The sequence below is a fragment of the Hylobates moloch genome, unplaced genomic scaffold (genome assembly GCF_009828535.3).
Source record: "Hylobates moloch isolate HMO894 unplaced genomic scaffold, HMol_V3 SCAFFOLD_12, whole genome shotgun sequence".
NCBI lineage: Eukaryota > Metazoa > Chordata > Mammalia > Primates > Hylobatidae > Hylobates > Hylobates moloch.
Genome location: NW_026652287.1, coordinates 31,892,405 through 31,919,902, shown reverse-complemented (window position 1 = coordinate 31,919,902; position 27,498 = coordinate 31,892,405). Strand labels below are relative to the sequence as shown.

Here is a 27,498-nt window from a genome sequence, read left to right as displayed (position 1 = left end):
ATCTGGATTTAGAGAAATCATTAGCAACATAAAATGATAGATTGGAATCTAAGGAGTTCAAAATGCCAGCAGTAAGGCTGAGCATACTGATGCTTTAGCTGAGAAAATTCTTGTGAAAAGAGTTCCATGTACCAAAAGAAAAAAAAAAAAAAAAAACACTTGACAAAACTCTTAGGAATTTCATCTTTTGAGAATAAAGTCATAAAAGAAATATACTTTTTAATCAAACTTATCATAGTGCTAGGTAGCATAAGAGAAATATATATATATACACACACACACATACATATCTTTATATAAAACATAAAGATATATATATATATATATAACACAAAAATATGTATAGCATAAACCACCTTTGAAGGAGACAAGAAAGTGTGAGCTCATTACATAAGACAGTGTATAACTAGGCACACTGAAAGTGCAGGGGCTCCCAAGGCTGTGAGTATTCAGAGGAGGGAGTTTAAAGAGGGATTGGAACTTTGCCTTGAAAACAGACAACCTGTCTTGGTTTGATTACGTTTCATAGGTACAAATAGAGGCAGATTCTTCTTCCTCAAATGAATGGGCATTTCACCCAAACATACCAACAAGGAAATGGCAGTTGCACAAGCAGCTAATTTCTTCTTCTCTTCCTCTTGAGCACTATAATGGAAGAAAGGAGAGGATTATTAGCCAAAAAAGGGAATATTATAGTGTGAATATTTATGTTCCCCCAAATTCATATGTTGAAATCCTATTCTTTAAGGTGAAGGTATTAGTAAGGGGGGCCTCTGGAAAGTGATTAGGACATGAGAGCAAAACCATCATGGTTGGATTATTGTACTTATAAAAGAGATCCCAGAGAGCTAACTACCTCTCCCACTGTGTAAGGGCACAGCTGCAGGTGCCATCTATGAACCAGAAAGCGACCCTCACCAGACACCAAATCTGCTGGTGCCTTGATCTTGGATTTCCCAGTCTCCAGACCAGTGAGAAATAAATTTCTATTGTTTATAAGCTACCCAGTTTATGGTATTTTGTTACAGCAGCCCGAACAGACTAACACAGGGAATTAATGGTTAGAATCTCTGTTTCCTCCAGGCAAGATTCAGCAGGAATACTGAAGAAGGGTGATGGAATAATTGTGACAGCCACTGGCTCATCTTAGAAGTCAGTTCCCTCAGATGAGAACCATAGAGGGTTGGTAGGGCGTAGTGACAGCAGCAGCTGCCAGTAATACAGACTGGATGTGAATCCTATGGCCTGAGGCTGTCCCAGAATGGTCCCCATCAAGTGTCTTTGTGCTCATGGAAGTACCTTCCTGATTTTTTTGGAAAATAACCACATATTCAGGGGCTGGGACACTTGTCTCTTCAAGAACAGGGAGACCCTAGACACCAAGGAGGGAAAGTCTTTATAAAGTGGCATTTGCTTGAGGGGCTAGAGGACCTGATAAAGGAAATATCCCAGGGACTCTGTGCAAAGACAGTTTGGTGAGGCAGAGGGCAAGCGTGCAGAAAAGAGTTAACACAGCAGGCCTGCTTTAGAAAGGCCTGCTTGCAAGGGTGGCCGGTGGCTGGTGTCTGGGAACTTGGCTTTCAAGACAGTTTCCACCACCCTGACTGCTAAGGGTAACTCGTGATGCATAAACTACATGTGCCAACAATATAATTTATGCTTTCTCCCTAGAACTCTGGAATTTTAGTATGTGCTAAGCAGCTGGTGCCTATGTGACCAGCCCCCAATAAAAACCCTGGGCACTGAGTTTCTAACGAGTTTGCCTGTCAAACAGCATTTCACATGTGTTGTCACAGCTCGTTGCGGAGGAATTAAGTACATCCTGTGTGACTTCACTGGGAGACGACTCTTGGAAGCTTGTCCTGTTTCCTCCCTACTTTGCTCCATGCACCTTTTCCTTTGCAGATTTTGCTTTATAGTGTTTCACTGTAATAAATCTTAGCCATCAGTACAACTGTATGCTGTGTCCTGTGAATCTTCCTAGTAAATCAAACCTGGGGATGGTCTCGGGGATCCCTGAGACAGCAAGACTCACCGGAAGGACTCCAGTAGAAAACAGCTGCTCAGCATTGACACAAATAAACACATATATTTATTTTAATTTCTATCTTCCAGAATAAGACATTTGATTATTTTAGGTATATCTTCCTTAACAACTGTAACTATTCAGGATCTTTCAGATTTTAGAAAGGCACTGAATATATCATATATTATTAAATGCCCCCAGGAGGCCTGGGTAATACATACTAATGTACTCAAATATATTAGTGTGGCTGCTTTTAATACATGAAAAGTCTCACTAAGAAGAATAAATAGAGGTTATATGTAGCCTCACATCAGTCCAGGTCAGGGCTCGCCACCAGATGAGTTTCTGCCAAACTTAGGGGAAAAACACTTAAAATTTTTAGAGCATTTTGAATTTTGGCATTGCAGATAAGGGATTGTGGACCTGTATTACCCTCTTTCTTTTGCTTATCCGGAAATTAAGGCTTAGAAAAGTTAATTGATTTGCCAACAGTAGCACAGCTTGTATCTGATCTGGATTTCAAATTTAGGACTGTCTAGGCTTCATGCCCGAGAACTCTTATCTATCACTCTATACTGTCTTTCTAGCTACTTATTTTAAGAATATGTCTTCAGTGTCTGCATACTACTAAGAAGGAGGTAATGTGTGAACAAGGGAGAATAGAAAAGAAGAAAGTAATTATATTTTTTTGACATGGCCATTTACATAATTTACTTTTCTTCATGAAATGGATTCCTAATATATGATTTATTTTTACCTTCTATAAGTCTAACTGCACCACAAGGCCCAAAAGAGAAATATCCACCCCTTCTCTCTCCTAGGGTGTGTCTGTTATATCCTTATAGTCATTCTCAGAGTGAGTGTGAGAGAGTGTGTGTGTCTGTATGTATGTGTGTGTGTGCCCCTGCATTTGCATTTTTGCCTTCCAAGGCAGCAGGAGTGTGTCTTGTGTCTTATTTTCTCTCTGTTTCTCTTTTATTGCATAATGCTCAATAATTCATTTAAGTTGATATGCTTTCATTGAATTGAGTAGAAAATTACCTTGGCTGAATGAAGATAACTCCCAGATTTCTCTGCATGGGGAGGCCAGCCACCTTGCACTTACTAGAGAAAGTTCTTAATAGACTTACCCACTTTTACCCTCACTGTGGCAACAAAGAAATGGTTTGGAGAAAAGAGAAACAACAGGACTCCTTCCGGTAAAATAGGAAAATATATTTTACATAGGTATTTGCTGTGAGGAGGATTTGAAGCGACAGGAAATCATTACCAAATACATGTGAACTGCCAAGTTTCATTCTGGCTTTTCTGCTCCTACCTGCCTCTCACTTTAAAAAATAAGTGCTTGCTTACCCATGTTTAGGCAATAGAAAAAATAAAATAAAAATAAATGCTGTATCAATTAGATAGATGTCGGTAACCCAGTTTTCTGAATCCTGACATCCCAGAATGTAAGAATTTGTCATTCTAATAAGTCTGTTCTTCCTCAACTTGTAAATCAGCTTAATTCAATTCTAAGTGAAATCTCTCGTTTTTCATTATGTCTGACACAAGCGTAGTAATTCTCAGAAAATAGTCCTTGTGAAATGAAGTTGAGCTGGAAATTCTGATATTCGATGATGCTTACACTAACAACTGTCATTCTTGGCAATGGCTTCATTATTCAGTGACACAGTTAACAGCCTTGTTTTACTTTTATTCAAAAATGTCTTTGTCTTTCTCTGCTTGTTCCAGCAACAGTTTTCCTGGAGTTTTGGAAAAGACGGCGAGCAGTAATTGCTTATGACTGGGATTTGATAGACTGGGAAGAAGAGGAGGTTTGTATCATTCACCTCAGAATGTTGTAAAAAGCAAATCACCCAGAACCACACGACCCCCCGCAAATCGTCACTGTCTGTTCTGTGATGGAAGTCAGGTGTGCTCATAAAGCGTTTTCAATTGCCTTTTCAGAAAATTTCAAGCAGTATAAAAATGGACTGACAATTTTTTTTAAATTTTTGATTCCTTAGTGGAATCAAATCCCTTGATTAAGTGAAGAATTCCACTTGTAGGTAGAGGCACCAGAAGAATTGGTGGTGTAGCTTTTTTTTTTTTCCATTTTCTTAAAAATCATCCTTTTTTCTTTAACGTCAGCAGAAAAAGAGCATTCATTTGACATCTCCAGGTACATAGAAGCAATCCTTCCAAGAGAATTACTCCAAGGCAATGTGTCTGTGAGCAGCACCCATGACAGTGCCGAGGTGTGCACAGGCTCTGAAGTATGACATCAAGTGTTCAGTGCTGAGGACAATCCACTCTGAATTGGCCACCTTGGGGGACATGGTTAAATGGAGGGCCAGCTCTAGACAAAACTGCCAAGGAGGGCCAGACTCAGTCCCATCACTGTCCCTTAGCATCTTCTAGGCCAGTCTGTTGTTCTTCTCCTGACCTGTCTGGTTCTGATACTCTCTTCTTGCCCCTATTCCTGTCGGAAGTCTAAAGTACCCACACTGGGCATGGTCACCACGGTCCCTTCTTGGACCCTGCTTCCCTTGACAGTTGGTACAGGCCTCAGCCCCACTCTCCTCCAGCTCGTTCATTATCTCTTACCCTTCCTGAGTCTCATTTCATCAGAGCCTTGCTGTGCCAGTAAATCAGATAAACTACTCATATATGTGTAATGTGATCATGGCTATTAATGTGTATTTTCCTTGAAGGGAACACATGTATATATTTTCATGTATCAAAAAGAATCTTTCAGAAATATGAACGATGTGAATTTTAGCCCTGTGGTAGGCTTGGTGGGGGAAGTAATTCTGAGAGGAATTTTTGTTGTTGTTTGTTTCCTTCAAACTATGCCTCCTGAATGGCTGCCTGTTCCCCTTCTCCCATGAACATGTTTGGGTAGTTTTTTGGTTTGGTTTGGTTTGGTTTGGTTCTGAATGTACTTCAGGTGTACAACAGGAGGTTTTGATACATGATACTGGGATTTTCAGCAATCCTTGTTCTCCTGATAAGGCTTTCTCTCATGTTTTTATAAATATTCTCCAGGCCAGATACGGTGGCCCACGCCTGTCATCCCAGCACTTTGGGAGGCCAAGGAAGGGGTACCACTTCAGGCCAGGAGGAGGATTTGAGGATAGCTTATAGATGGCCATCTTCTCCCTGTGTCTTCAGGCCAGGGGTTCGAGACCAGCCTGGCCAATATGGTGAAACCCCATCACTACTAAAAACACAAAAATTAGCTGGATGTGGTGGCATGCACCTGTGATCCCAGCTACTTGGGAGGCTGAGGCATAAGAATCGCTTGAACCCAGAAGGTGGAGGTTGCAGTGAGCCAAGATTACACCACTGCACTCCAGCCTAAGTGACAGAGCGAGACCCTGTCTCAAATAAATAAATATATGTATATATATATTTTTTTCTAGGTTCTAGGTATATATACACATACATATATATAGATAGATTTTCTTCAAGTGGCCAATTTTCAAACATATATATATATATATATATATATATATGTTTTAAACACATATACATATATATGTTTCAAACATATATACATATATATATACACACACCTAGAACCTAGAAAAAAAATATGTGTATATATATATATATATGTGTGTGTGTATACATATATATTCTAGGTTTGAAGAAGCTTCCCAGGTGTGGTGCCATTCTACTGTTTCTGGTTACATGTGTTCATGGGAACAGTTCCCAGTGGGATGGAAAATGTTCTTTCCTGGGAATCACCTTGGGCAATTTACTTCACCTTTGGACTTTAAAAATCTCTAATGAAAAGAAGTGGGACTAAATTTTCCCCTTCTATCTGTAAAGCGTGGCCCTATTTGAGTAACTTTGACCAAACCAGGCTACGATCATTGTTGGCATTTGTGGTGGGCCCCTGATGTGGGCACCCTTCTGGGGAACATATGTATCTCTTATAAGTCTGGAGCCTTCTGTCTTCCCAGCCCCTGATAAAAAGCGTGTAGTGCTGAATTGTCCTCTCACTCTGCATACCTTTGTACAGGAGCCTACATACATAGCCATTCCCAGCTTGGGATTCCTTGTGGAAATGCCTCACTTCTAGCCCATCGTTTCCACCTTATTGTGCAGAAAAATCCACTCACTGCAGACCTTCTGGGGCAACCTTGCACATTAGTTTGTCAGGGCTGCCCTAACAAAGTACCACAGACCGGGTGGCTTCAACAATAGAAACTTACATGCTCACAGTTCTGGAGGCTAGAAGTCCAAGCCAAGGTGTCAGCAGGGTTGGTTCTTTCTGAGAACCATCAGGGAAGGATCTGTTCTAGGCATCTCTTCTTGGCTTATAGATGGCCATCTTCTCCCTGTGTCTTCACATCGTCTTCCCCCTGGGTGTCTCTGTGTCCAAATTTCCCCTTCTTATAAAGACAACCAGTCATATTGGAGTAGGGTCCACCCTAATGACCTCATTTGAACTTAATTACCACTATAAAAAAACCTGTTTCCACATATGGTCACATTCAGTACTGGGGGTTAGGACTTCAGCAGATGAATTTGGGGGAAGCAAGACACAATTTGGCCTATAACACCCAGTGATATGTTTTGGCTGTGTCCCCACCCAACTCTCATCTTTAGTTGTAGCTCCCGTAATCCCCATGTGTTGGAGGATGGACCTGGTGGGAGGTAATTGAATCATGGGGGTGGGTTTTTCCTGTGCCATTCTCATGATAGTGAATAAGTCTCATGAGATCTGATGGTTTTATAAAGGGGACATCCCCTGCACATGCTCTCTCTTACCTGCCACCATGTAAGATGTGTCTTTGCTCCTCCTTCACCTTCCACCATGACTGTGAGGCCTCCCCAGCCACGTGGAACTGTGAGTCCATTAACCCTCTTTTTCTTTATAACTTACCCAGTCTCGGGTATTTCTTCATAGCAGTATGAAAATGGACAGATACATCCAGGAACACAGACCTGTCTCCATGATTGGCCTTAGTTCTCGGATGACTAGCTCAAGGGCTCTTGATGACACTTACGGCCTAATAAATTGAAAGTTTCCCAAAGAAGCAGAAGATTCTAGGTCTGCTATGTTTATCTCCTCAAGTGTAACTGCCTAAAATAAGTGAAAGACAGAGCCTACTCCTAATGTATCTCCTGCTGATCTTACCCATGACCTACCCCTGAGGGAAGTCCAGCCTTGGGCTAATTCAGTGGCAGGAGCCAGGCTGAGCCATGTGAAGGCCATCTTTCACGCTACATGGGCAGGCTGCTACCAAACTGGGCTCTCTCCCCATGACCTCTCTTCTGTCAGCTCGTTCCTTGCTTTCTGTCAGTACCTTCATCCGAATCTTGACCATTTCTGCCTAGATTAACTCAATCTCCATTTCAGCAGAGTTTCTGCTCATTTGCCATCCTCTCCCTCTCCCAAAACTCTCAAACATAATACATGCTTAATTAACGGGAACCACATCAGTGTACCATCTTGCTGATTGCCTTTTCCTAATCTCATAATTGGTTTTTAGTCAGAAGCTTTTCACATTCAGGAGGCTCAGCTAAATGAAATAGAATCTCAGTTTGATTTAGAATTGGAGGAACCTTGATTTTAACTGGTTTTGAAAGGTGCTTACCTTGTTTTCAATTAAGAATTAAGAATATACCTAAAGTCTATTGGTTAAAGATGAATGACTCCTATAGGAACTTATTAAAAAGTAGATTCACCATGTTTTTAGTGAACTAAATCTAAAAATGCAAAAAAAAAATTGCTGGAGAAAACTAAGAATTATATTGTCATTATAACTTACAAAATGGATTTTGAACATTTTCCTGTAGAGAAACCTTCTTTGTCCTGGTGTTTCTTATCACTCTCTGGTAATAAAAGTAAAAGCTTATTAGTTGTTCCAAACCATTAGGACAGGACAGCTTGTCCCTTTTAAAATACGATTCTCAGGGTGGTTTTTTCTTCAAGCATAGTTTTATAAGATAACAGATAAATGTAACTGTTAGTCCAAATTTCTTTGCTTTTGATGATAGTAAATCTTGGTCTTCACTCTTTAGATTTTCTTCAAGTGGCTAATTTTCAAACATTTAAGCTTGGACACCCAAACCCACTTCATTGGTTGACTAATTAGTGTGGCAGCTGTTGACTCTGTTTTATGGTGGGGTAAAATGATCTTTCTTTTCTTATTGTGTGAGCACCTCTTTAGTGCATTAAAATGTGTCTGCTTGTCCTTTAGGAAGAAATACGACCCCAGTTTGAAGCCAAGTATTCCAAGAAAGAGCGGATGAATCCAATTTCTGGAAAGCCAGAACCTTATCAAGCATTTACAGATAAATGCAGCAGACTTATCGTTTCTGCATCTGGAATATTTTTTATGGTTTGAAACTTTTTAAAAAATATTTGTTTCATAAAGTACAAACCTATAGCATAATAACAGTAATCATATTGGGCATTTGCATAGTTCTACAAAATATTTTTGCACTTTGTTATTTATTCCTCACAGTAACTTCGTTTGGTGGTCAGGGATGGTATTGCTATCCCCATATTACAGATGGAACAACTGAGACTCCAACAGGTTATGGGGCTTGCCCAAGGTCAGCCAGTAGGTAGCTAAGAGCTGAGACCCTCTAATCTGATATTCTTTCCTCTTGCCATATTCTACTATGTGAGGCTGAAAGGAGTAAAAAATGTGAGACAGGATTTACAGTAGTGTTTTTCAAACTTTTCACCAGGCCCATACAGTAAGAAATATATTCTCTGTCATAACCCTGAATATGCCAAGCAAATAGATGTATAAAACAGTGTAAGTAAAACAGTGCTCACCTTTATAACATGCATAAGCTCTGATTTTGTTTTATTATAGTATATTTTTAATGACAGATTAACCCCCTAAAATTAATTTGCTGACTCACTAATGATCATGTCAGTTTGAAAAACAGACCTGACTTTTTAGCTTTTCCTAAAAAGCAGTCTTAGTAATTAACTTTAATACTGTTAATTACTGAACAGAACATATGCAGATGTTTCTGAAATGTCATTTTAGAATAATAAAGGACGATTAGGATCCTCCTTTCCTTTTTTCAAATGATGAGTATATAAATATATGCCTAGACCATTAGAGTAGGAAGGACAAGACTATAGCAAATCCAGACAGCCTACTCCCTTTTGCCAGTGAAGAAACTGGGGAGATGAAGGGCTGGGCAGCTTACCCAGACTCCTTGGCTCAGACCAAGATTCAAATCCATGCCTGTCTACACATACTGCTTTTAAGCAATTGTGTCATGCTTTGCCTTCTATGTACATATTCATATTTATTGTATTGTTTCTTACAAAGACCCATAGACATAGATTAAACTTTTCCTGTTCTATGGATGGGGAACTTGGAACACAGGAGGCTGCAGCTATGGAAGGGACAAGCTTGCCTAAGGTCACACTGCTGGGTGATAGCTGAGCTAGGGCTCTAATCTCTCCTCTGACTTTGAATCCAGCCAGCTGTCCATCCTACCTCATTGCCATCCTTGTCTGAATTTCAGCATAGATTTTACCTGTCTCCTGATCCACAGCACTACCATTAAGATCTGGACAGATTTTTGTTTATTTTATTGTTATTTTGGCCAGTCTGAGCTAGGACTTGTACTTGAGCTTTTAGAACATACCTCCCTTAAAAGTAAGCAGAAAATAAATTTTGTGCAAAACAAGAATACTTTTGTGGAGAAAGGAATCTCTAAATCAGCAGAGGCCTTCCTGAGGCCTGGCTTCAAGGTCTAGCCTTTGATAATTAAGTGGGTTAAGGTCTCTAAGACATGTTAATGTTAGGTAATCACCTAATGAAAGTCACAAAATTTTTTGGAGTCTCAGATTTGCATTAAAGTCGGCCCTATGTGTCTGTGGGTTCTGCATTTGTGAATTCAACCAGACACAGATGGAAAATTTTTTTTTAAAAAAGGTTGTAGCTGTACTGAACATGTACAGCTACATGTCATTATTTCCTAAACAATACAGTATAACTATTTGCATAACATTTACATTGTGTCAGGTATTATAAGTAATCTAGAGATGACTTAAAGTATATAGGAGGTTGTGTACAGGTTATATGCAAATACTACACTATTTTACAGAATGGACTTGAGCATCTGTGGATTTTGGTATCATGGTGTTGGGGGGTGGTTCTGGGCTAATCCCACATGAGGATACTGAGGGACAACTGCATTTCATAGAGAAAGAAGATACGCTGTATTGTTCTCAAATGCCATGAAATCTTCAGGGAAACATGCTTCAGTCTGTGTGAATATCAGATTAACAGGATATGTACCTATCAGATAGTTGGTTCACTCAACAGCAAATAACTGAGCACTTACCATGCACCTGTAATTATGCTAAGGTGCTGTAGAAACCATGTGAGCAAAACAGACTCCTTCCTTGTCCTTATGGAGCTTACTTTCTAGTAGGGGAGCCTGAGGATAGTCAAACAGATTGTTAGAAATTATAAGTAGTGTCCTGAAAAAAGATGTACCCATATGGTATGGCTACCATATGACAACACGAACAACAAATAGTCTGGGAGTCATGAAGAACTTTTATTACGAAGTGGTGTTTGAGCTGAGAAGTGAGGAAGGATAAGTAGGTGTTAACTAGGCCGTGTGTGTGTGTGTGTGTGTGTGTGTGTGTGTGTGTGTGTGTTCGGCAAGAGATTGGGTGGGTAGGTATTATAGGCAAAGGAAATAGTCTTGACGATTAAGGGTGCTTAGCCCATTTGATGTAATGAGAGAAGCTGTGGGGACCCCAGAGGGAAGGAAGAATGGTGCCCAAAGGTGCTAGAGAGGGTCTTGCAGGCTGCGTAAAGGTTTTGCTTTTATCCTAGAATAATAGGAAACCAATAAACAATTTTAAACCAAAGAGTGACATGATAGGATTTCCATATGAATATTTGTCCATCTGCTCAATGTATATTCTGCATTAAAAAGTGTTGTCCCGTAGCTTACACAGATTCTCAACTTTCAAGCAATGTAGTTCTTTTATTTTAATAAAAAAGAAAACAGAAAAAGGCAAGAGAAAGTATTAACCACAATGAAAAGTATGCATTTGATTGTGATCTCTTGAGCAGTACTGCCATGGCGTTACTTCCTTTTCCCATCAGAGGATGTTCCAGGAATGTGAATCCTCTTCCTGTAACATTCCACCAAGAGGTTCACTGGGTGTCTTATCTTCCTGCCAGATCTGCGTGGTGATTGCTGCCGTGTTCGGGATCGTCATTTACCGGGTGGTGACTGTCAGCACTTTCGCTGCCTTCAAGTGGGCGTTAATCAGGAATAACTCTCAGGTTGCAACCACAGGGACTGCTGTGTGCATCAACTTTTGTATCATTATGTTGCTGAATGTGGTAAGTGAGGTGCAGTGGCTAGCCAAACGGATCAAAATGTGTGGGCTGCAAGTGACAGTTTTCTTCTGTTGCTAAGGGAATCTGGCCTCAGAGAGGTGGGCCATTCACATAGCACTGATGTCCTGGCAGCAAAGTGCCTGGCATGAAGATGCACTTGGGTCTGGGTGCTTAAAAGTCGATTCAAATCTAGACTCCGGGATTTTCTGCAGTATAAGATTGGGCAAAGCACGTAACCTGTCCGAACATTAATTCCCTTATTTATCCAATAAGATTATATTGTACACCCCTTAAGTAAATTTAGAGAAAGAATTTAGAACACTCAGAACCTGTGACACAGCATTGCAATGTTGGTTCCTGTTTCTTTTTGATTATCAGTGATAGGGAGATAGACAGTATCCAAAGCATTCCTGGCTAGGTACAGGGAATCATGTCTATAATACCAGCATTTTGGGACACTGAGGCCAGAGGATTGCTTGAGCCCAGGAGTTCAAGACCAGCCTGGGTAACATAGTGGGACCTTGTCTCTACAAAAAAAAAAAAATTAATTAGCTGGTCATGGTGGTGTGCCCCTGTAGTTCCAGCTGCTTTGTAGGGCTGAGGTGGGAAGATCACTTGGTTCAGGAAAGTGAAGGCTTCAGTGAGCAGTGACAGGGCCACTGCACTCAGCCTGGGTGACAGAGGGAGACCCTGTCTCAAAAAAACACAAAAACAAATAAAAACCAAAGCATTCCTTGATATAACCCTGCAAGGAAACCCTCAAGCTGGTACATACTGCTTTTGTTGATTTCCAGGCTTTTTCAGATAGCATATTTCAGCCCAGATTTCTTTCCTGAATCCCCAAACTCACATGTTAAACTGCCTACTTGACCATCTCCACCTAACATTTTCAAACCCAACTCCCCATCTTCCCTCCAGAATCAGCTCCTCCCACAGCCTTCCTAATTGTACTTGACCAGACTAAAAGTCTTGGCATTCTACTGGACTTCTGTATTTCTCTGGCTGTCCAAATGTATCCAGAATTTGATCACTTTCTGCACATCCTGAAGTCCCACCCTGGTCCAAGTCTGCAGTGTCTCTTACCGAGATTATTGCAGCAGCTTCCTAACTGGTCTCCCAGCTTCCACATTGCTCCCTTCAATCTAGGCTCAACATGGAAGCCAGAGAGAGCTTCTTACATGTAAGTCAGTTCACATGGCTCCTGTGTTCACAAGGTGTAGTGGCTTTCCTCTCTCTCACAGTAAAAGCCTGCGAGGCCACATCTACACAGTGGCCTCACAGGCTTTCGCTCATCTGGTCTGTGTGACATCTCTGACCTCATCTTTTCTCTTACTCACCCTGATTCACCTGCTCCAGCCGCACTTGTCCTTTTGATGCTCTCACCCCAGGACTTTTTTATTTGCTGTTTTCTCTGCCTGGAGCCTTTTCCTCCCACAGGGTCTACATCGGTTAGTCCCCCACCTCCTTCCAGTCTTTGTTCAAATGTCACTTCTCTAGTAAATGCTTCCCTGGTCACTCTGTTTTAAATTGCAGCCCACTCCTGCTATCTGACAATTTCCCATCTGCTTGCCTGTGTTTTTTCTATAGCATTTATCACCATCTAATATGCTATATATTTTACTTATTTATTTTGTTTATCTGCCATTTCTTTTGGAATGTAGGCCCATAAGGGCAGAACTTTTTCTTTATTTTGTTTGTTTGTTTGTTAGTTTATTTGTTTTTCACTGTTGTTATTCCCTAGTGTCTGGAACAGGGCCTGGCACATAGTAGATGCTCTGTAAATTGTTGTTGCTATTTTTTGTAGAACAAAAGTAGTGCCTGACGTGGTCGGCTGCTGAGGTCAACCTATACATAAAAATATGGCCAGGTACTGTGGCTCATGCCTGTAATCCCAGCACCCCATCTCTACAAAAAAAAATTTTTTTAATTAGCCAGGTGGCACACCTGTAGTCTCAGCTACTTGGGAGGCTGAGATGGGAGGATCACTTGAGCCTAGGAGTTCACGACTGCAGTGAGTCATGATTGCACCACTGAACCCTAGCCTGGGTAACAGAGCAAGGACCTGTAAAAAATTAAAAAAATTTTAAAAGCTGACCTTAAAGGTTTGTACTGTAAATAAGTCAAACAATGTACATAGAGTGCCAAGGACAGTTGTTAGGCATGGAGTGGATGTTCAATTAATTATAGTTCCCCTATCCTTATTTATACTGCATCTTAAATCTGGGCCATAATGCTGAAATGCTTACATCTTTGAAAAAAGATTTTCCAAAGGCCAACTAATTTAATACTATTATCCATACAGGTTTATCTATTTAGCTTGTCATTTCTAGTTCTTTAAACAATCCTGAGTCCCTTAACCAATAAAACTTGAGTGATTCCTAAGAGAATTCAACCTACCCAATAACAAAGAACTTAATTTATGATCCCTAGGTTAACTAGTAATCAATGAGCTAATTAAATGCAGGTAGCTCATTATTAGTATTAAAATACATAAAACATCTTTATTATTTTAGGAAAAAAGTTTCAAGACTCAGAAGTAATAAAAAAAAGTGCAGTTGCTGATCATTTTGACGTGATGTTTGTGTGACAGCTTAGCAAGTGGAGATTGAAAGTAGATGGTTAGCACTCCCTGTACCTCCCCCTTCTGACCCCCCACCAGGACTCGGTCTCAGTGTTAATTGTGGAATACACATTGTAGGTGGAGAGCGATTCCTAGTGAAATTAACCAAACAGCCGTAGGTGAAATGTTTTGCATCCCGTTAGGATGCAATGAATTAATGCCTACTATATCATTATCATCCATTTCCTCCAATGTCTTAAAATTTAATTTATACATCTTCCTAACAAATAAATGCCTATGTGGCATGGGCAAAGTCTTCATGACTAAAACCCCAAAAGCAATGGCAACAAAAACCAAAATTGACAAATGGTGTCTAATTAAACTGAGGAGCTTCTGCACAGCAAAAGAAACTACCGTCAGGGTGAACAGGCAACCTACAGAATGGGAGAAAATTTTTACAATCTACCCATCTGACAAATGGCTAATATCCGGAATCTACAAAGAACTTAAACAAATTTAGAAGAAAAAAATCAAACAACCCCATCAAAAAGTGAGCAAAGGATATGAACAGTCACTTCTCAAAAGAAGACATTTATGCAGCCAACAGACACATGAAAAAATGCTCATCATCACTGGCCATCAGAGAAATGCAAATCAAAACCACAATGAGATACTATCTCACACCAGTTAGAATGGTGATCATTAAAAAGTCAGGAAACAACAGGTGCTGGAGAGGATGTGGAGAAATAGGAATGCTTCTACTCTGTTGGTGGGACTGTAAACTAGTTCAACCATTGTGGAAGACAGTGTGGTGATTCCTCAAGGATCTAGAACTAGAAATACCATTTGACCCAGCCATCCCATTACTGGGCATATACCCAAAGGATTATAAATCATGCTGCTGTAGAGACACATGCACACATATGTATATTGTGGCACTGTTCACAATAGCAAAGACTTGGAACCAACCCAAATGTCCATCAATGATAGACTGCGTTAAGAAAATGTGGCACATATACACCAAGGAATACTATGCAGCCATAAAAAAGGATGAGTTCATGTCCTTTATAGGGACATGGATGAAGCTGGAAACCATCATTCTGAGCAAACTGTCACAAGGACAGAAAACCAAACACCGCATATTCTCACTCATAGGTGGGAATTGAACAATAAGAACACATGGACACAGGGTGGGGAACATCACACACCAGGGCCTAACAGGGGTGGGGGTGAGGGAGAAGGGATAGCATTAGCAGATATACCTAATGTAAATGACGAGTTAACAGGTGCAGCACACCAACATGGCACATGTATATATATGTAACAAACCTGCACGTTATGCACATGTACCCTAGAACTTAAAATAAAAAAAAAAAGAAATGCCTATGTACAGGAAGTGAATCTGTAAATACACACTTGCCCATATGTTTCGAGCAGGTGCCAGTGTTGTCAGAGTAAAACACTTCATTTAACTGGAAATCATCGATCCAGCAATATCTACTTCAAGACACAGCCTAGATAAGAGGAAGTAAACATTCAAAATGAAGACGGGAGCATAGGGAATGGCAAAAGTACGTAGTTGCTGATGTTACAAAGCACCTGCTATATGCTGGGAGCTAGGCTGCTAGGCATTTTACATCTTTTGTCTCCCAGAGTGTTTCAGACTAGCCAACATGAATGAGGTAGAGTTCACACTCTAAAGCTAACACATATTATTCTTAGGGATGCCCTTGTGGTTTTTCATTTATTTTAGATATAACATGAACATCTTTGGTACTCTGATTTTCAGCCAACATCAAACTAGAATAACATAAGGTTGCTAACGCAAGAATACTGATGAGAACAGGGAATGACAAGCCATAGCAAAGAGAAGGAAAGAAAAGAAAAAATGTACATAAGAACTCTAAAGGCAGCATCAGCCAGGACCTCTTTGTGCAGGGTCCAGTTACCTTACCCTCCTCAGCTATCTGATGACATCTCATCCCCACACACACATTTACACTCCCGTCCCCTGAGGTTTTGCGGGTACTATTATGAGGGCAACCAAATGTGTAATACAGTTGGAATGGTTTCATCAGAATATCTTAAAAAAATTTTTAGGTCCTTTCTATCAGCATAAGGGATGACAGACTAATGGCTTTGACCAGTTCAGAAGTAAACTCTCCAGTGGCTTCTGAAATTACTCAATGCGAGATATTATCGTGACTCAATATACATTTTTTACAGCTGTCTGTTGTTTTCAACTACTTAAAATATTGACCATACTTTTCTTCCAAAGGTAATCATTATTTAGACATTAATTAATAATTTTATCAACTAAATATAAAAACCTTGAGAGCTAGATTATGTTAAAGACTCTGATTTTTAAATAATATAATTATTATAAATCACATATCCCATTTCTGACTTTTTGCTATATTTGTCCAGTGCTAACTAAAATAACAGATCTTTATCAGATGCCAATTTCTGATAGATTTGATGATATGTGTTTACTTTTATATAGTATTTACTTTAAAATTTGTATTATTTTACAAAAGTCCTCTAGGTCCTAATGAAACATTATGCCTCTTAATGGCTGGTTAAGGGGCACTTAGTTGTTTACATTTTATCCCATGTCTTGAAAAATAAATATTTCAAAGATAGAGTGAATAGAAGTGAATAGGATGGAATTTCTTGTTCCTGATCATATTGTCTCAATTCTGTTCTGCTTCACTAGTGACCAAAAAACATCCCAATATGGTGGTTGCAAGCCAAATAGGCCAACAAAGGCTATATCCCAGGAATAGACTAAAAAGTTATTATCATCCTTTTTATCCAGCCATGCCAATCTGAATCAGATATTTAATTATACTATAAACACATCTCATCTTCTAAAAAAAAAAGTAAACCAGAAAATATAGCTCGCATCAGAGCAAGCCCACATTTATTGATCAGACTGGCAAGATAAAAGTAGAAGTGCACATAGCTTCCTTTTGGACATATCTGTAAGATCAGAGAGCTTTCTGCCGGTTACAGATATTCACAATGAGAATTTGCCGCATCCAGTTTGGAAACTTAGATTTTCCGCTGCCCTTAGCAGAACAAACTTCCTGTGGTTTATCTCTCAACCATCTAATGAGAAATCAGACATTTTTCCAGAAACCACTAATGTGGAGATCTCTGAGTGGCTGTGAGTCCCTCTGTGTGTGTGCCCTTCCCTCCTGCATCCTGTCCAACATCTCACAGTCCATATCCATATATATATATCCTTTAACATATATATGAAGTAGTCACAGATGCCATGGCTCCCCACTGTGTCCCCATATGCTTTACCTTATTTTTCACAAGGTTAATATTACTCATATGTTGACTCTTATGTTGTTCCTTTTTTAAAAATTACAGTGTTTTCAGTGTTCACAGCCATGTAACAAAGGCATATCCTCAGCTCCGAGGGCCTTTTAGACAAGTGTGCAAAGTGAGGTACTGTGACAAGTATACATCATTGTGAAAGACATAAAAGATAAGCCAGTTAATCAAGAATTGTATTTTTGAGAAAGGTGGTCTCATCAGTCAAATTAATTTTCCCTGATAATTACATAATTAAATAATTGTAATGTTACAGTGCCTTCGTAATACATTGTAATATTAAAATATATTTGATTAGAACATCTGTTCTTATCTTACTAGGATTTTGTTTTTATGATCAAATGAGTATTACTAACCTATGCCACAAGGTTTCTTATGGAAAACGACACCGATCTCCATTACCACTGGACTCCAAGAGTCTGAGATTTCTAGACACAAGATTTGGTCCTATGCCATATTAATTTTTCCTAATATAGCAAACCATAGTTCTTGCTGAAAGTTTGGAGTCATACATACAGATTATATTGTTTATTTCTGTAATTAGCAGAAATCTCAGATAAGAGAATTCAAAAATTAAGCACGACAGGAAGGTCAGTGAGTTCATTACCCATCCCACCCACATATAAAGAAAAGGATGGTCTGAAGAAGAGATAAGGAACTTGCCCAAGTCCTGTGGCTTGCTGGATGGTCAAGCTGTAATTCCAGCCTGGGCAATTTTAACCAGTGTGTTTTCACTACTTTAATCTAAATGTGTTCTTAATCTTCATATTGTTCCAGTCTATTAAACTACTTTTCCTTTTCATTTTCACTTACCGTCTTTTGTTTTAGAAACAGCACTTGATCTTTCAATTATACCCACTCTGGGGAATCTCCTAGAGCTGGATTTACCCTAGACTATACTGTCTGCTCCTTGGTACACACACGCACACACAAACACACATACACACATGCATACACATACCCCACCCTCAGAACCATCTATTGACCAAATGGCTGGGTGAGTTAAGGATGCGTGAGTTAAGGAGGCATCTGGTCCACCAATGGAAAAGTGGAGTATCAGAAGCTCTGGGAATTTCCAGTAATGTTTAATCACTTCAGTGCTTTTGAATGCTGTAATCTAGAGTTTACAGCAGTCCATAAAGAATAGGATTGCAGGATGTTACCATCAGAAGCGGGCTTAGAGATTTTATGTTCAAGATGCAGAGACTCAGCAATATTATGACGGTCCAGTACTGCCTAGAAAGCTGGTAATGAATAGCAGCTATCCTTGTTGCCATAAAATTATGTGCCCCAAAATAAGAAGTGAGATTTTATAAATAGTTAGATAGGACCTTGTACATTTCTTTCTTGCCCTGAAAATTACACCAATCTCCATTACCAACGGACTCCAAGAGTCTGAGATTTCTATACACAATGTTTTCATTGGTTGAGCAATGGATGCTTAATGAAATTATTTTGACTCGTGATTTGACTACCTATTTCCTTTGTGATTATAGATTTTATAACACATGTAGTTCATTTATTAAATGCATGAAATTTATTTTACAGCTCTATGAAAAAGTTGCCCTGCTTCTGACGAATTTAGGTGAGTGGAATCCTTTTTATTTCACAGAACTGTACTGTGGTCTAGAGAGTATGTTTCAAAGATTCCTTTCTCTAATATTGCTGGAAAGAAATATTCCCTTTATTTTAAAATTCATACAAGTTTTTTCTTTGCCTTCAACAGAATAATTTAAATATGTCTAGTAATTTTTCTATATAAAGCTTTAAAATCTGTCACAAACATTATCTGTCATGAGCTAATGTAATTTAAGGTAGATTTTCTCTTCATGCACAAAAAATAGCATTACAAAAGTACATTTGTATAAAGTATCCAATATAATTTAGGAAAGTGTTCATTTGCTATTGCCTATAATTTTTGTTTAATTAAAAATGTGTCAAGTTTTTATGGTATATAAACTCACAGCAAAGTTAGTTTCTTTGAAGACTGGAAGGCCAGGCATGGTGGCTCACATCTGTAATCCCAGCACTTTGGGAAGCTTTGGTAGGAGGATTCCCTGAGTCCAGGAGTTCAAGACCAGCCTGGATAAAATAACAAGACCCTGTCTCTACAAAAAAATGAAAAAATTAGCCAGGCATGGTGGCACGTACCTGTGGTCCCAGCTACTCCAGAGGCTAAGGCAGGAGGATTGCCTGAGCCCAGGAGGTCGAGGCTGCAGTGAGTCATGATCATGCCACTGCACTCCAGAACAATCTGGTAACCAGTAATAACTTGTACATTTATCACATTTTCAAAATAAAGAAATTGTTTTAATTTTATTAACAAGGTATTGGTCATTGTGCTCTATGCAGTTTGAGAAAATTACATGCTCCCATCCATAACTTGCTTTAATGCATTCCATAAGAAGCTTGTCCAGAGGAGAAAAAACTCACAAAAGTGTTCCTATTTTTAATCATCATTATGATAGTAGACAGCATTTATTGAAACTTTCTATGTGCTGGATACAGAGCTAGGCACTTTACACTTACCTCTTTTAATGTCATTGAAATCTTCCATCACCACCGGTTCTTGCCCAAAAAGATAGAAAGAGGTTTAGGTCCATGGAAGAGATAACTGCCCATTGGTAGACAATGTACCCTGTGGTAGCTTGATCCAGGCAACAAAAATGCCATTGGAGGTACAGTCCTGGTCCATCCATGGTGGGGACACCTGGGAACCTAGCTGGTGACCAGGACACCTTTCCATGTAACCAGGAGTTCAGTAGCAGAAGTGAAACCCTTTAAGAAAACCCTTTAAGAATCCTGTGTCTTTTTGGCCCTCAACAACAGTATGGCCTTATCCTAAAACTGACATTTTAAACCATTTAAAATCCGATTCACTTTCATTCTCCCTTCCCTTCTCAGACATGCTCCCAGAAAGCACTTTGAGATATAATTTGTGGAAATGAATTGATTAAGTGAAGTATTAAATGAGAAATTAGAAGCTCAGGGAATGTGGAAGCCGACAAAATGCTATTGTATTAAATACATTTCCTTAGACATTGCTTGCTCGTAGAATGTAGCTCCTGTGAAAGGATAAGTTCATTTGACATGAGATTTCTAGCTGGAGGTTTGGTCTTGAGGGCAAATGGATCCATGTTTTGGTTCACACCATTATGTCCAGAGAGCATTTGCTTTATGAAGGTTGAAATATATGGAGATGAGATTGGCCCCTGACTGAGGTCAGGAAATTATAAGACACAGATGGTGATATGAATTAAAAGCTCTAAAGATGATGCCACCTGCTTGATATTTGTCCATGAGAATGGAAAATGGGGGATAAGGGTAAAAGCAAATGAGTCAAATGCTCTTAGCATTCTATGATAGGCATTTGACTCCCTCTTAAGCAGTAGGTTGGTATAATATGAGAACTAGAAGCTGAGACCGAGGAACTCTTTGGAGCTGGGAGGAACTAAGCCTGCATAGATTAAGAGGAAAAGAAAAGGCTACTGCAGAGAGCCATGACTGGGAATGAGGCCTCGACAGCCTGGCTGTCTATGCTTCTGGCTCTCCGGGTATCCTGTAAGAGTGGAACAGTCTAGGTATTCAATTCTCTCAGATTCTTCCATAGCCACTTCTCATGAGACCCTTGTTGGGTCTGGTCTGTGAGCTTGAGGATCCTATGAGTGGTCTGTTCCATCACACGCCATCCGTGGGTAAACTGGAGTCTCCTGCAGCCTCCTCAGGACTCCTGTGTCCCCACCCTGTGTGTGGGGGGAGGGAAAGAGAGGGAGTTGAGAGGGGATGAGATTCAGCCTCTCAAACTCTGTTCACCTTTTGTCCACAGAACAGCCTCGCACAGAGTCTGAGTGGGAGAACAGCTTCACCCTGAAAATGTTTCTTTTTCAGTTTGTCAATCTGAACAGCTCCACATTTTACATCGCATTCTTCCTCGGAAGGTAAGAACCTGACCCCTGCACACCTCCCCAAGCTGAGGACAGAACACTTAGAGGTCACTGACTTGTGGGGACAGAGAAGCCCTCCCTTAGGGCGATTTATACAAAGTGTAAAAAGGGAAGAGCATCCTCCTCCCTTCCCTTTCCAAATCTCAAAACCACCTGGCATCCCAGGGAAATCATCTCCACTCAAAACTGCCTGTGCACCTTTTGTTGCTAAGATAAGCAGAGGAAAATAGTTTGTGCATGTGAATGATGCATTGAAAACTTCTGGCCTCTGTCTGCACCTGAATCAGGCCCCTGGCTTTCACACCTATGACGGCAGGTGGTACAACGGGGAGGGGGCTGTAGCATGTCCTGGATTCCTGACTTCACTTAAAAGGGAAGGACATCCTGACAGGAAAGGGGGCAGAGACGGGATACCAGAGGATGCTGGGTAACTTTTAAATCCAGCAGTTATGAGGATTTGGGAAAGATTCCCTGGGTAGTGGCAATGTCGCATGAATTCCTTTACATCTGGAGGCATTTCAGAGGAGATGGGAACCCGGGAAGGACAAGGTATAGGGTTTTGGTGAGATCAACACAGCAGTCTCTCCTTCATTTCTAGCTATTCCAGCAGCACAAAACTCTAGGCAAATAGTTCAATAATTTTTTTAACAGCATGACTATTATTCAGAAAGATCAAATGCGTTTAAATCCAGGAGTAAAACTTCTGCTTACACAGGCCAGAGCAATTGATATGCAGCAGAAAATGTTAAAAGTCCACAGCAAGCAGTAAGAACTGGCTTCTGCGTTAGGCAGCCTGACAGAAAGGCCAGAAGAGACATGTCCCTTGGAGAATTCCAGAAGCCATGGTTATGACAGATCTGGAGGGTTTTCTAATTCCCCCAGACCTACTACTTATTGAAGCAGTCACTCACATTGGAGAATGTGCTAAACTAAATGTAATATTCACTGAAAGCTTGGACCTAGAGCACTAATGGCTTGTTTTTCTCTGTGTGTTGAAGATTTACAGGACACCCAGGTGCCTACTTGAGGCTGATAAACAGGTGGAGACTAGAAGAGGTCTGTATTCTCCCATCGTTTCTTGTTTCCAACAGATTGCATTAAACAGCCTTAGGGCAACTTTGTGTAGATTAGAAACCAGACGCCCTTTCTTCCTCTCCATTGATTCTGGAATTTCTGTGTTTGCTTACCTTGCAGTGCCACCCTAGTGGATGCCTTATTGATCTGTGTATGCAAATGGGTATTATAATGGTGCTAAAGCAGACCTGGAATAATTTCATGGAACTTGGCTACCCGTAAGTACCTTAGTATCAATAATTGAGAGGCAGCATTGCTCATTATTGGCTTTTCTAGGTGTGGCAAGTAAGATAAGCAATGCAGACTCAGCAGTTAAGCCAGTGCGTGCACCTGGAACTAAGTGCTCACATTTTGACATCCAAAGGCAGCCATGAAAATCATAAACATTGGCTTTTCTGGGAGATTTAGCACAACTCACATGAACAACGTGAATATTCTTTAAGGAGACTCTTTAGGCCCCTAAATATTGGATACTTGCTTGTGAGCCACTTTAAATGATACCTCTGACCTTTTGGGCTCCAGCATTGCAAGTCCTTAGCTATGTATGACACATTAACTACATCTCCACTCTCCCATCCTCATGGTAAGGCTGGTGATAAAATGTTGATAACAATGAGCAAAACCTTGCATCAACTTGGTAAGGATGACCTTGAATTCTGCTGTGTTTGCTCAGTTATGGTCAGTTAAGTTTTAATGGGGACATAAATCAACAATGCTTCTATTCTGCTTTAATTCCACACCTATTGGTTTCCATGTCAGCTCAATGTCTCTGTAGAGACAAGAAAACTCAAGGTTTCAGGGAGGACCACTCAGCCAGAACAATTAGTGGGAACTTGGTTCACTTCAGAAAGTCTTTTCTTAGCTCTCTGTCAGAACCAAAGCCAGTAATTTTCTGTTCTTAGATTTATTTTTAGAAATCTTGTTCCAAGTATTTGATGTTTTCTATAAAACTTTTTAAAAATAAAACATTAAACAAAAATTGTCAGCATTATATTCTACTTTAAGATATAAACCACAATTAAAATGTCATAGACATCAAGAGAATTATATTTTATCTTCTGGTAATAAGGACATAGAGCAAAATTGTGAAGTAGGCAGTTTGTCTTTGATATTCGTCCCTTTATTTGCTTCATTTCCCATGTGTTTTGTTTTTTGGCCCTTCTACTCCTGGATATCCTTCAACTTTTTCCTTGTCCTGTACAGAACACAGACCTACCTCCCTTCTCTCATTTCCTCAGTGCTTTCTCATATTACAAAAATGCACTCCTGAACACTGCTAAGGGTTCCTGTGCTAACCTTACCATTGCCAGGTGCATTTTACTGGGAGTCAGAGCCCCTGTGGAGAGCTCAAGCCAAAAGCAAACAAGTCCAGTTGTAGAATTGCAGGTGTTTTTGTGCCAAGAGAGGAAGCATTCTGTGGGTTTGCAGATCTTAAGGCCCCTGACGTCAGAGTATGCAGCTCTGCACCCATGTGGCAAGACTGCTCAAGGGTCCTAAATCAAGCCACTTAAGCCAGATATTCCTCAAGATATCTTGGTGTTGGCTTTGCACTGGGGTATCCATTTATAGATATTCTCAGTCCTCTATTCAGCCCTCATAGGCAATGCCCAACATGAGACAGTTTCATGAATGATTAAAATAAGTTCATCAAACATTCTGTTTGTTTGCAAATATAAATACTTGAAGTATAGACTCCATTGTTATTTTCTTCCTAACCTGAGGCTTTATTTCTTTGATAGCCTGTCCTGAATTTTTTCAAACTATTGTTTCTATATTCAAACTCTCCTCTTTCTCATTACCTAAGTCGTATGATCAGTTACATTTTTTTGTAAGAAATTGATCTTTTTGCCCAGGTTAATTCAGAATTGGTGGACTAGAAGAAAAGTACGACAAGAACATGGACCTGAAAGGAAAATAAGTTTCCCACAATGGGAAAAGGACTATAACCTTCAGCCGATGAATGCCTATGGACTCTTCGATGAATACTTAGAAATGAGTATGGAAATATTCTACTTTATCTTATTAATTATAAATTTTAGATCTCCAGGTATATTCAACTAAACATATACCCATTGTCATCAAAGTCCTCAGTGCGTAGGGATTCCTAAGCCAAACAGAGAGGAAGGCATGTCCTGCTTAAACTATGCTACACTTACATTTAAAGAATCAGATTTCCATAGAATCAAACCAAAGCTGTTTCTCTTAGCACGTATCTAAGACCATAGGCTTTGGAAGTAAATTATCTGGGTTCAAATCCCAGCCCTATCATTTATTAACTGTGAAACTTTGGGCAATTACTTACTCTCTCTTTGTCTCAGTTTCTTCATCTCTGAAGTGGGAATAATAATAAGAGGAACCATTTCATAAAGTCTTTGTGTGGATTAAGTGAGTTAATGCATGAACATGACTTAGAGCAATGCCTGGCTCGGTATGTACTTGGTACATGTTACTTATATCATTATTATTCTCTTATTCTTTTTGTCTTCTGGAGGGAAAGGCAAATAAAATATCTTAGATAAATTAAGTATGAATATATTTCTTTCATTATTAAATTGAATATATATATATTTCCTTTCATTTTAAGCTCTAACATAGGAGTGGAAATGAGGGAAAGGCTGGGCAAGATCCATTTCTTCTAAAGGAAGCAGTTCTTTCTGGTCAAATTAGAAATTTGAAGCAATGATAGAATCGATGCTTAATGTTTCTTAAATTGCTTATGTTCTAAGTATCTACTTATGTCTTTAGAGTTTCAGTTATAGAATGGTAGAATGATATAACCTAGGGAAGAAATCAATTTGGACATTAAAAATAAAACGTAATAAAGAGAATTCATTAAGAGAACTAACCACTTTGAGATCCCTTAATGGATTCTTCTCCCATAAAGAAGACAATGAACAATAATGTTGGTATATTGAGTGCTTAAAAAGAACCTTTTATGTGGCTAGAATTTGGTAGTGCTCCAAATCCTGGAGTATCTTTGCAACACAAAACAAATCTCAGAAGTATCACAAGCAGACTGATGAGTTCTAACTGCTCACTTCTGTTCTTTTGTTTTTGCTATTTTCTTAATGACTTCCCCACTTTGTTATATACTTTAAAATGTATTCACTGAAGTATAATAGTGAAAAAGTGTATATAAGTGTAGAGACCAATGAGTTTTTGCAAATTTACACACAAATGTAACCAAATATATGTAGATGAGAGGTTGGCAAACTATTGCCTGCAGGTCAGATTCAGCCCACTGCCTGTTTTTGTAAATAAAGTTTTATTGGAACACAGCAACTCCCATTTATTTACATATTATTTGTGGCTGCTTTGGCACGGCAACATAGAGTTGGGTAGTTGTGTCAGAAAGTGGCTGGTCTGCAAAGCCTTCTTTATTTCTAGAAAATGTTGCTATCCAGTGAGCTAGATCAAGAAATAGAATATTATCAATATCAAAGAAGACTTCTTTGTCCCCTCTTCGATTTATAACACCCTCTCTAACCACTTTCCTGACTTCTAACACCATAGATTAACTTTACCTTTGTTATTCTCCATTTAAATGAAATTGTAGAGTACATACTCTTTGTAGTTGACTGGTTTCATTCAATATCATCTTTCTAACATTCTCCCATGTTGCTACAGGTAGTAGAACTTCATTTTATTGCTGTATAGTATTCCTAGAATGTAGGCCAGGAGCCAAATTATGAAACAGGAGTTTGTCTTTGACACCCACCCTCATCTTTCCTTAGTCATGTGGGGTTTTTTGTGTGTTTGTTTTGTTTTGTTTGCATTTTCACTCCAAGATGAGCCCCAACTTTGTCCCCTGCTGCCCTGACACAGCACACAGACCCCCATACCACCATCAATTCCTCAACCCTCCACATATCATGAAATGTACTCCTGAGCACTCTAAAAAATAATATGCTAGGTAACTGCATTTTAACAAAAGCAAAGCCTCTGCCAAGCTTGAGTTGGGGAAAAAAAAAAGACAAATTTACTTGTAGAAGTGAGGACATCAGTGTGCCAAAAGATGAGCTATTTTGTGAGTTTGCAGATCTTCTAGGCTCCTGAATAATAATGTACTATTATTGGCCAGGTGTGGTGGCTCACGCCTGTAATCCTAGCACTTTGGAAGGCCGAGGCAGGTGGATCACCTGAGGTCACGAGTTCAAGACCAGCCTAGCCAATGTGGTGAAACCCTGTCTGTACTGAAAAATACAAAAATTAGCTGGGTGCAGTGGCAGGTGTGTTTAATCCCAGCTATTTGGGAGGCTGAGGCAGGAGAATTGCCTGAACCTGGGAGGCAGAGGTTGCAGTGAGCCAAGATTGCACCATTGCACTCCAGCCTGAGATTGCACCATTGCACTCCAGCCTGGGAAACAGAGCAAAACTCTGTCTCAAAAAAAAAAAGAATGTACTATTATTTATCCATCCATTCTACTGCTGATAGACACTTGTGTTGTTTCCAAATTTAGGCTCTTATAAATAATACCTTTACGAACATTTTTGTACATGTATTTTGATTAACATACGTAGATGTTTTTATTAAGAATTTACATAAGAGTGGAGTTAGGAGGCCATAGATATACATTTGTTTGTCTTTAATAAACACTTGAAAACAGTCTTCAAAACTGGGCTGTGCCAGTTTATACTCTGGCTAATAGTAGAACAGTTCCAGTTATTCCACAAACTTACTAAAACTTGCATCCATATTTTAGCCATTTGGGTTGGTATGCAGCAGTATCTCATCATGATTTTAACTTGAAATTTTTTGATAACTAATAATGCTGAGCACCTTTTCATATGCTTATAGTCATTTGGATAAACTTGTGAATTTATATTCAAGCCCATGTTTTTTTGTGGGTATCTGTCTTTTCCTTAGTGATTTGTTATTTATATATTCTGGATATCAATCATTTGTCAGATATATATGTTGCAAACTAAATATCATTTCTCAGTTGTTGGCTTGACTTCTCATTCTCGTAATGGTGTCTTTAAATGAAAAGAAATTTCAGCTTTGTTCTTCTTCAAAATTGTTGCCATATAAGTTTTAGAATCAGATTTCTAATTTCTATAAAAATCTTACTGAAATATTAGTTGGGATTAAATTGAACTCTTACATCAATTTGAAGATATTTGATGTTTCCCCAATCTATGAAAATGGTATATCTTTGCATTTATTTATGTCTTTTTACATTTTTCTCAACAATACTTTTTGTAGAT

At 39.3% G+C, this 27,498-nt stretch overlaps 1 protein-coding gene across 6 annotated transcripts in view; it reads left to right on the top strand.

Moving 5' to 3' along the window:
- The window catches only part of ANO4 (anoctamin 4), a 399,084-nt gene that overhangs the window by 345,906 nt on the left and 25,680 nt on the right, over positions 1-27,498 (top strand). For all 6 annotated transcript variants that reach the window (XM_058425434.1, XM_058425435.1, XM_032168899.2 and 3 more), the window contains 8 exons: positions 3,761-3,843; positions 8,227-8,367; positions 11,206-11,370; positions 18,821-18,857; positions 21,099-21,210; positions 22,215-22,272; positions 22,411-22,508; positions 24,144-24,286. In XM_058425434.1, the coding sequence (XP_058281417.1) occupies positions 3,761-3,843; positions 8,227-8,367; positions 11,206-11,370; positions 18,821-18,857; positions 21,099-21,210; positions 22,215-22,272; positions 22,411-22,508; positions 24,144-24,286 (837 nt within the window). The remainder of the gene's footprint in view (positions 1-3,760; positions 3,844-8,226; positions 8,368-11,205; positions 11,371-18,820; positions 18,858-21,098; positions 21,211-22,214; positions 22,273-22,410; positions 22,509-24,143; positions 24,287-27,498) is intronic.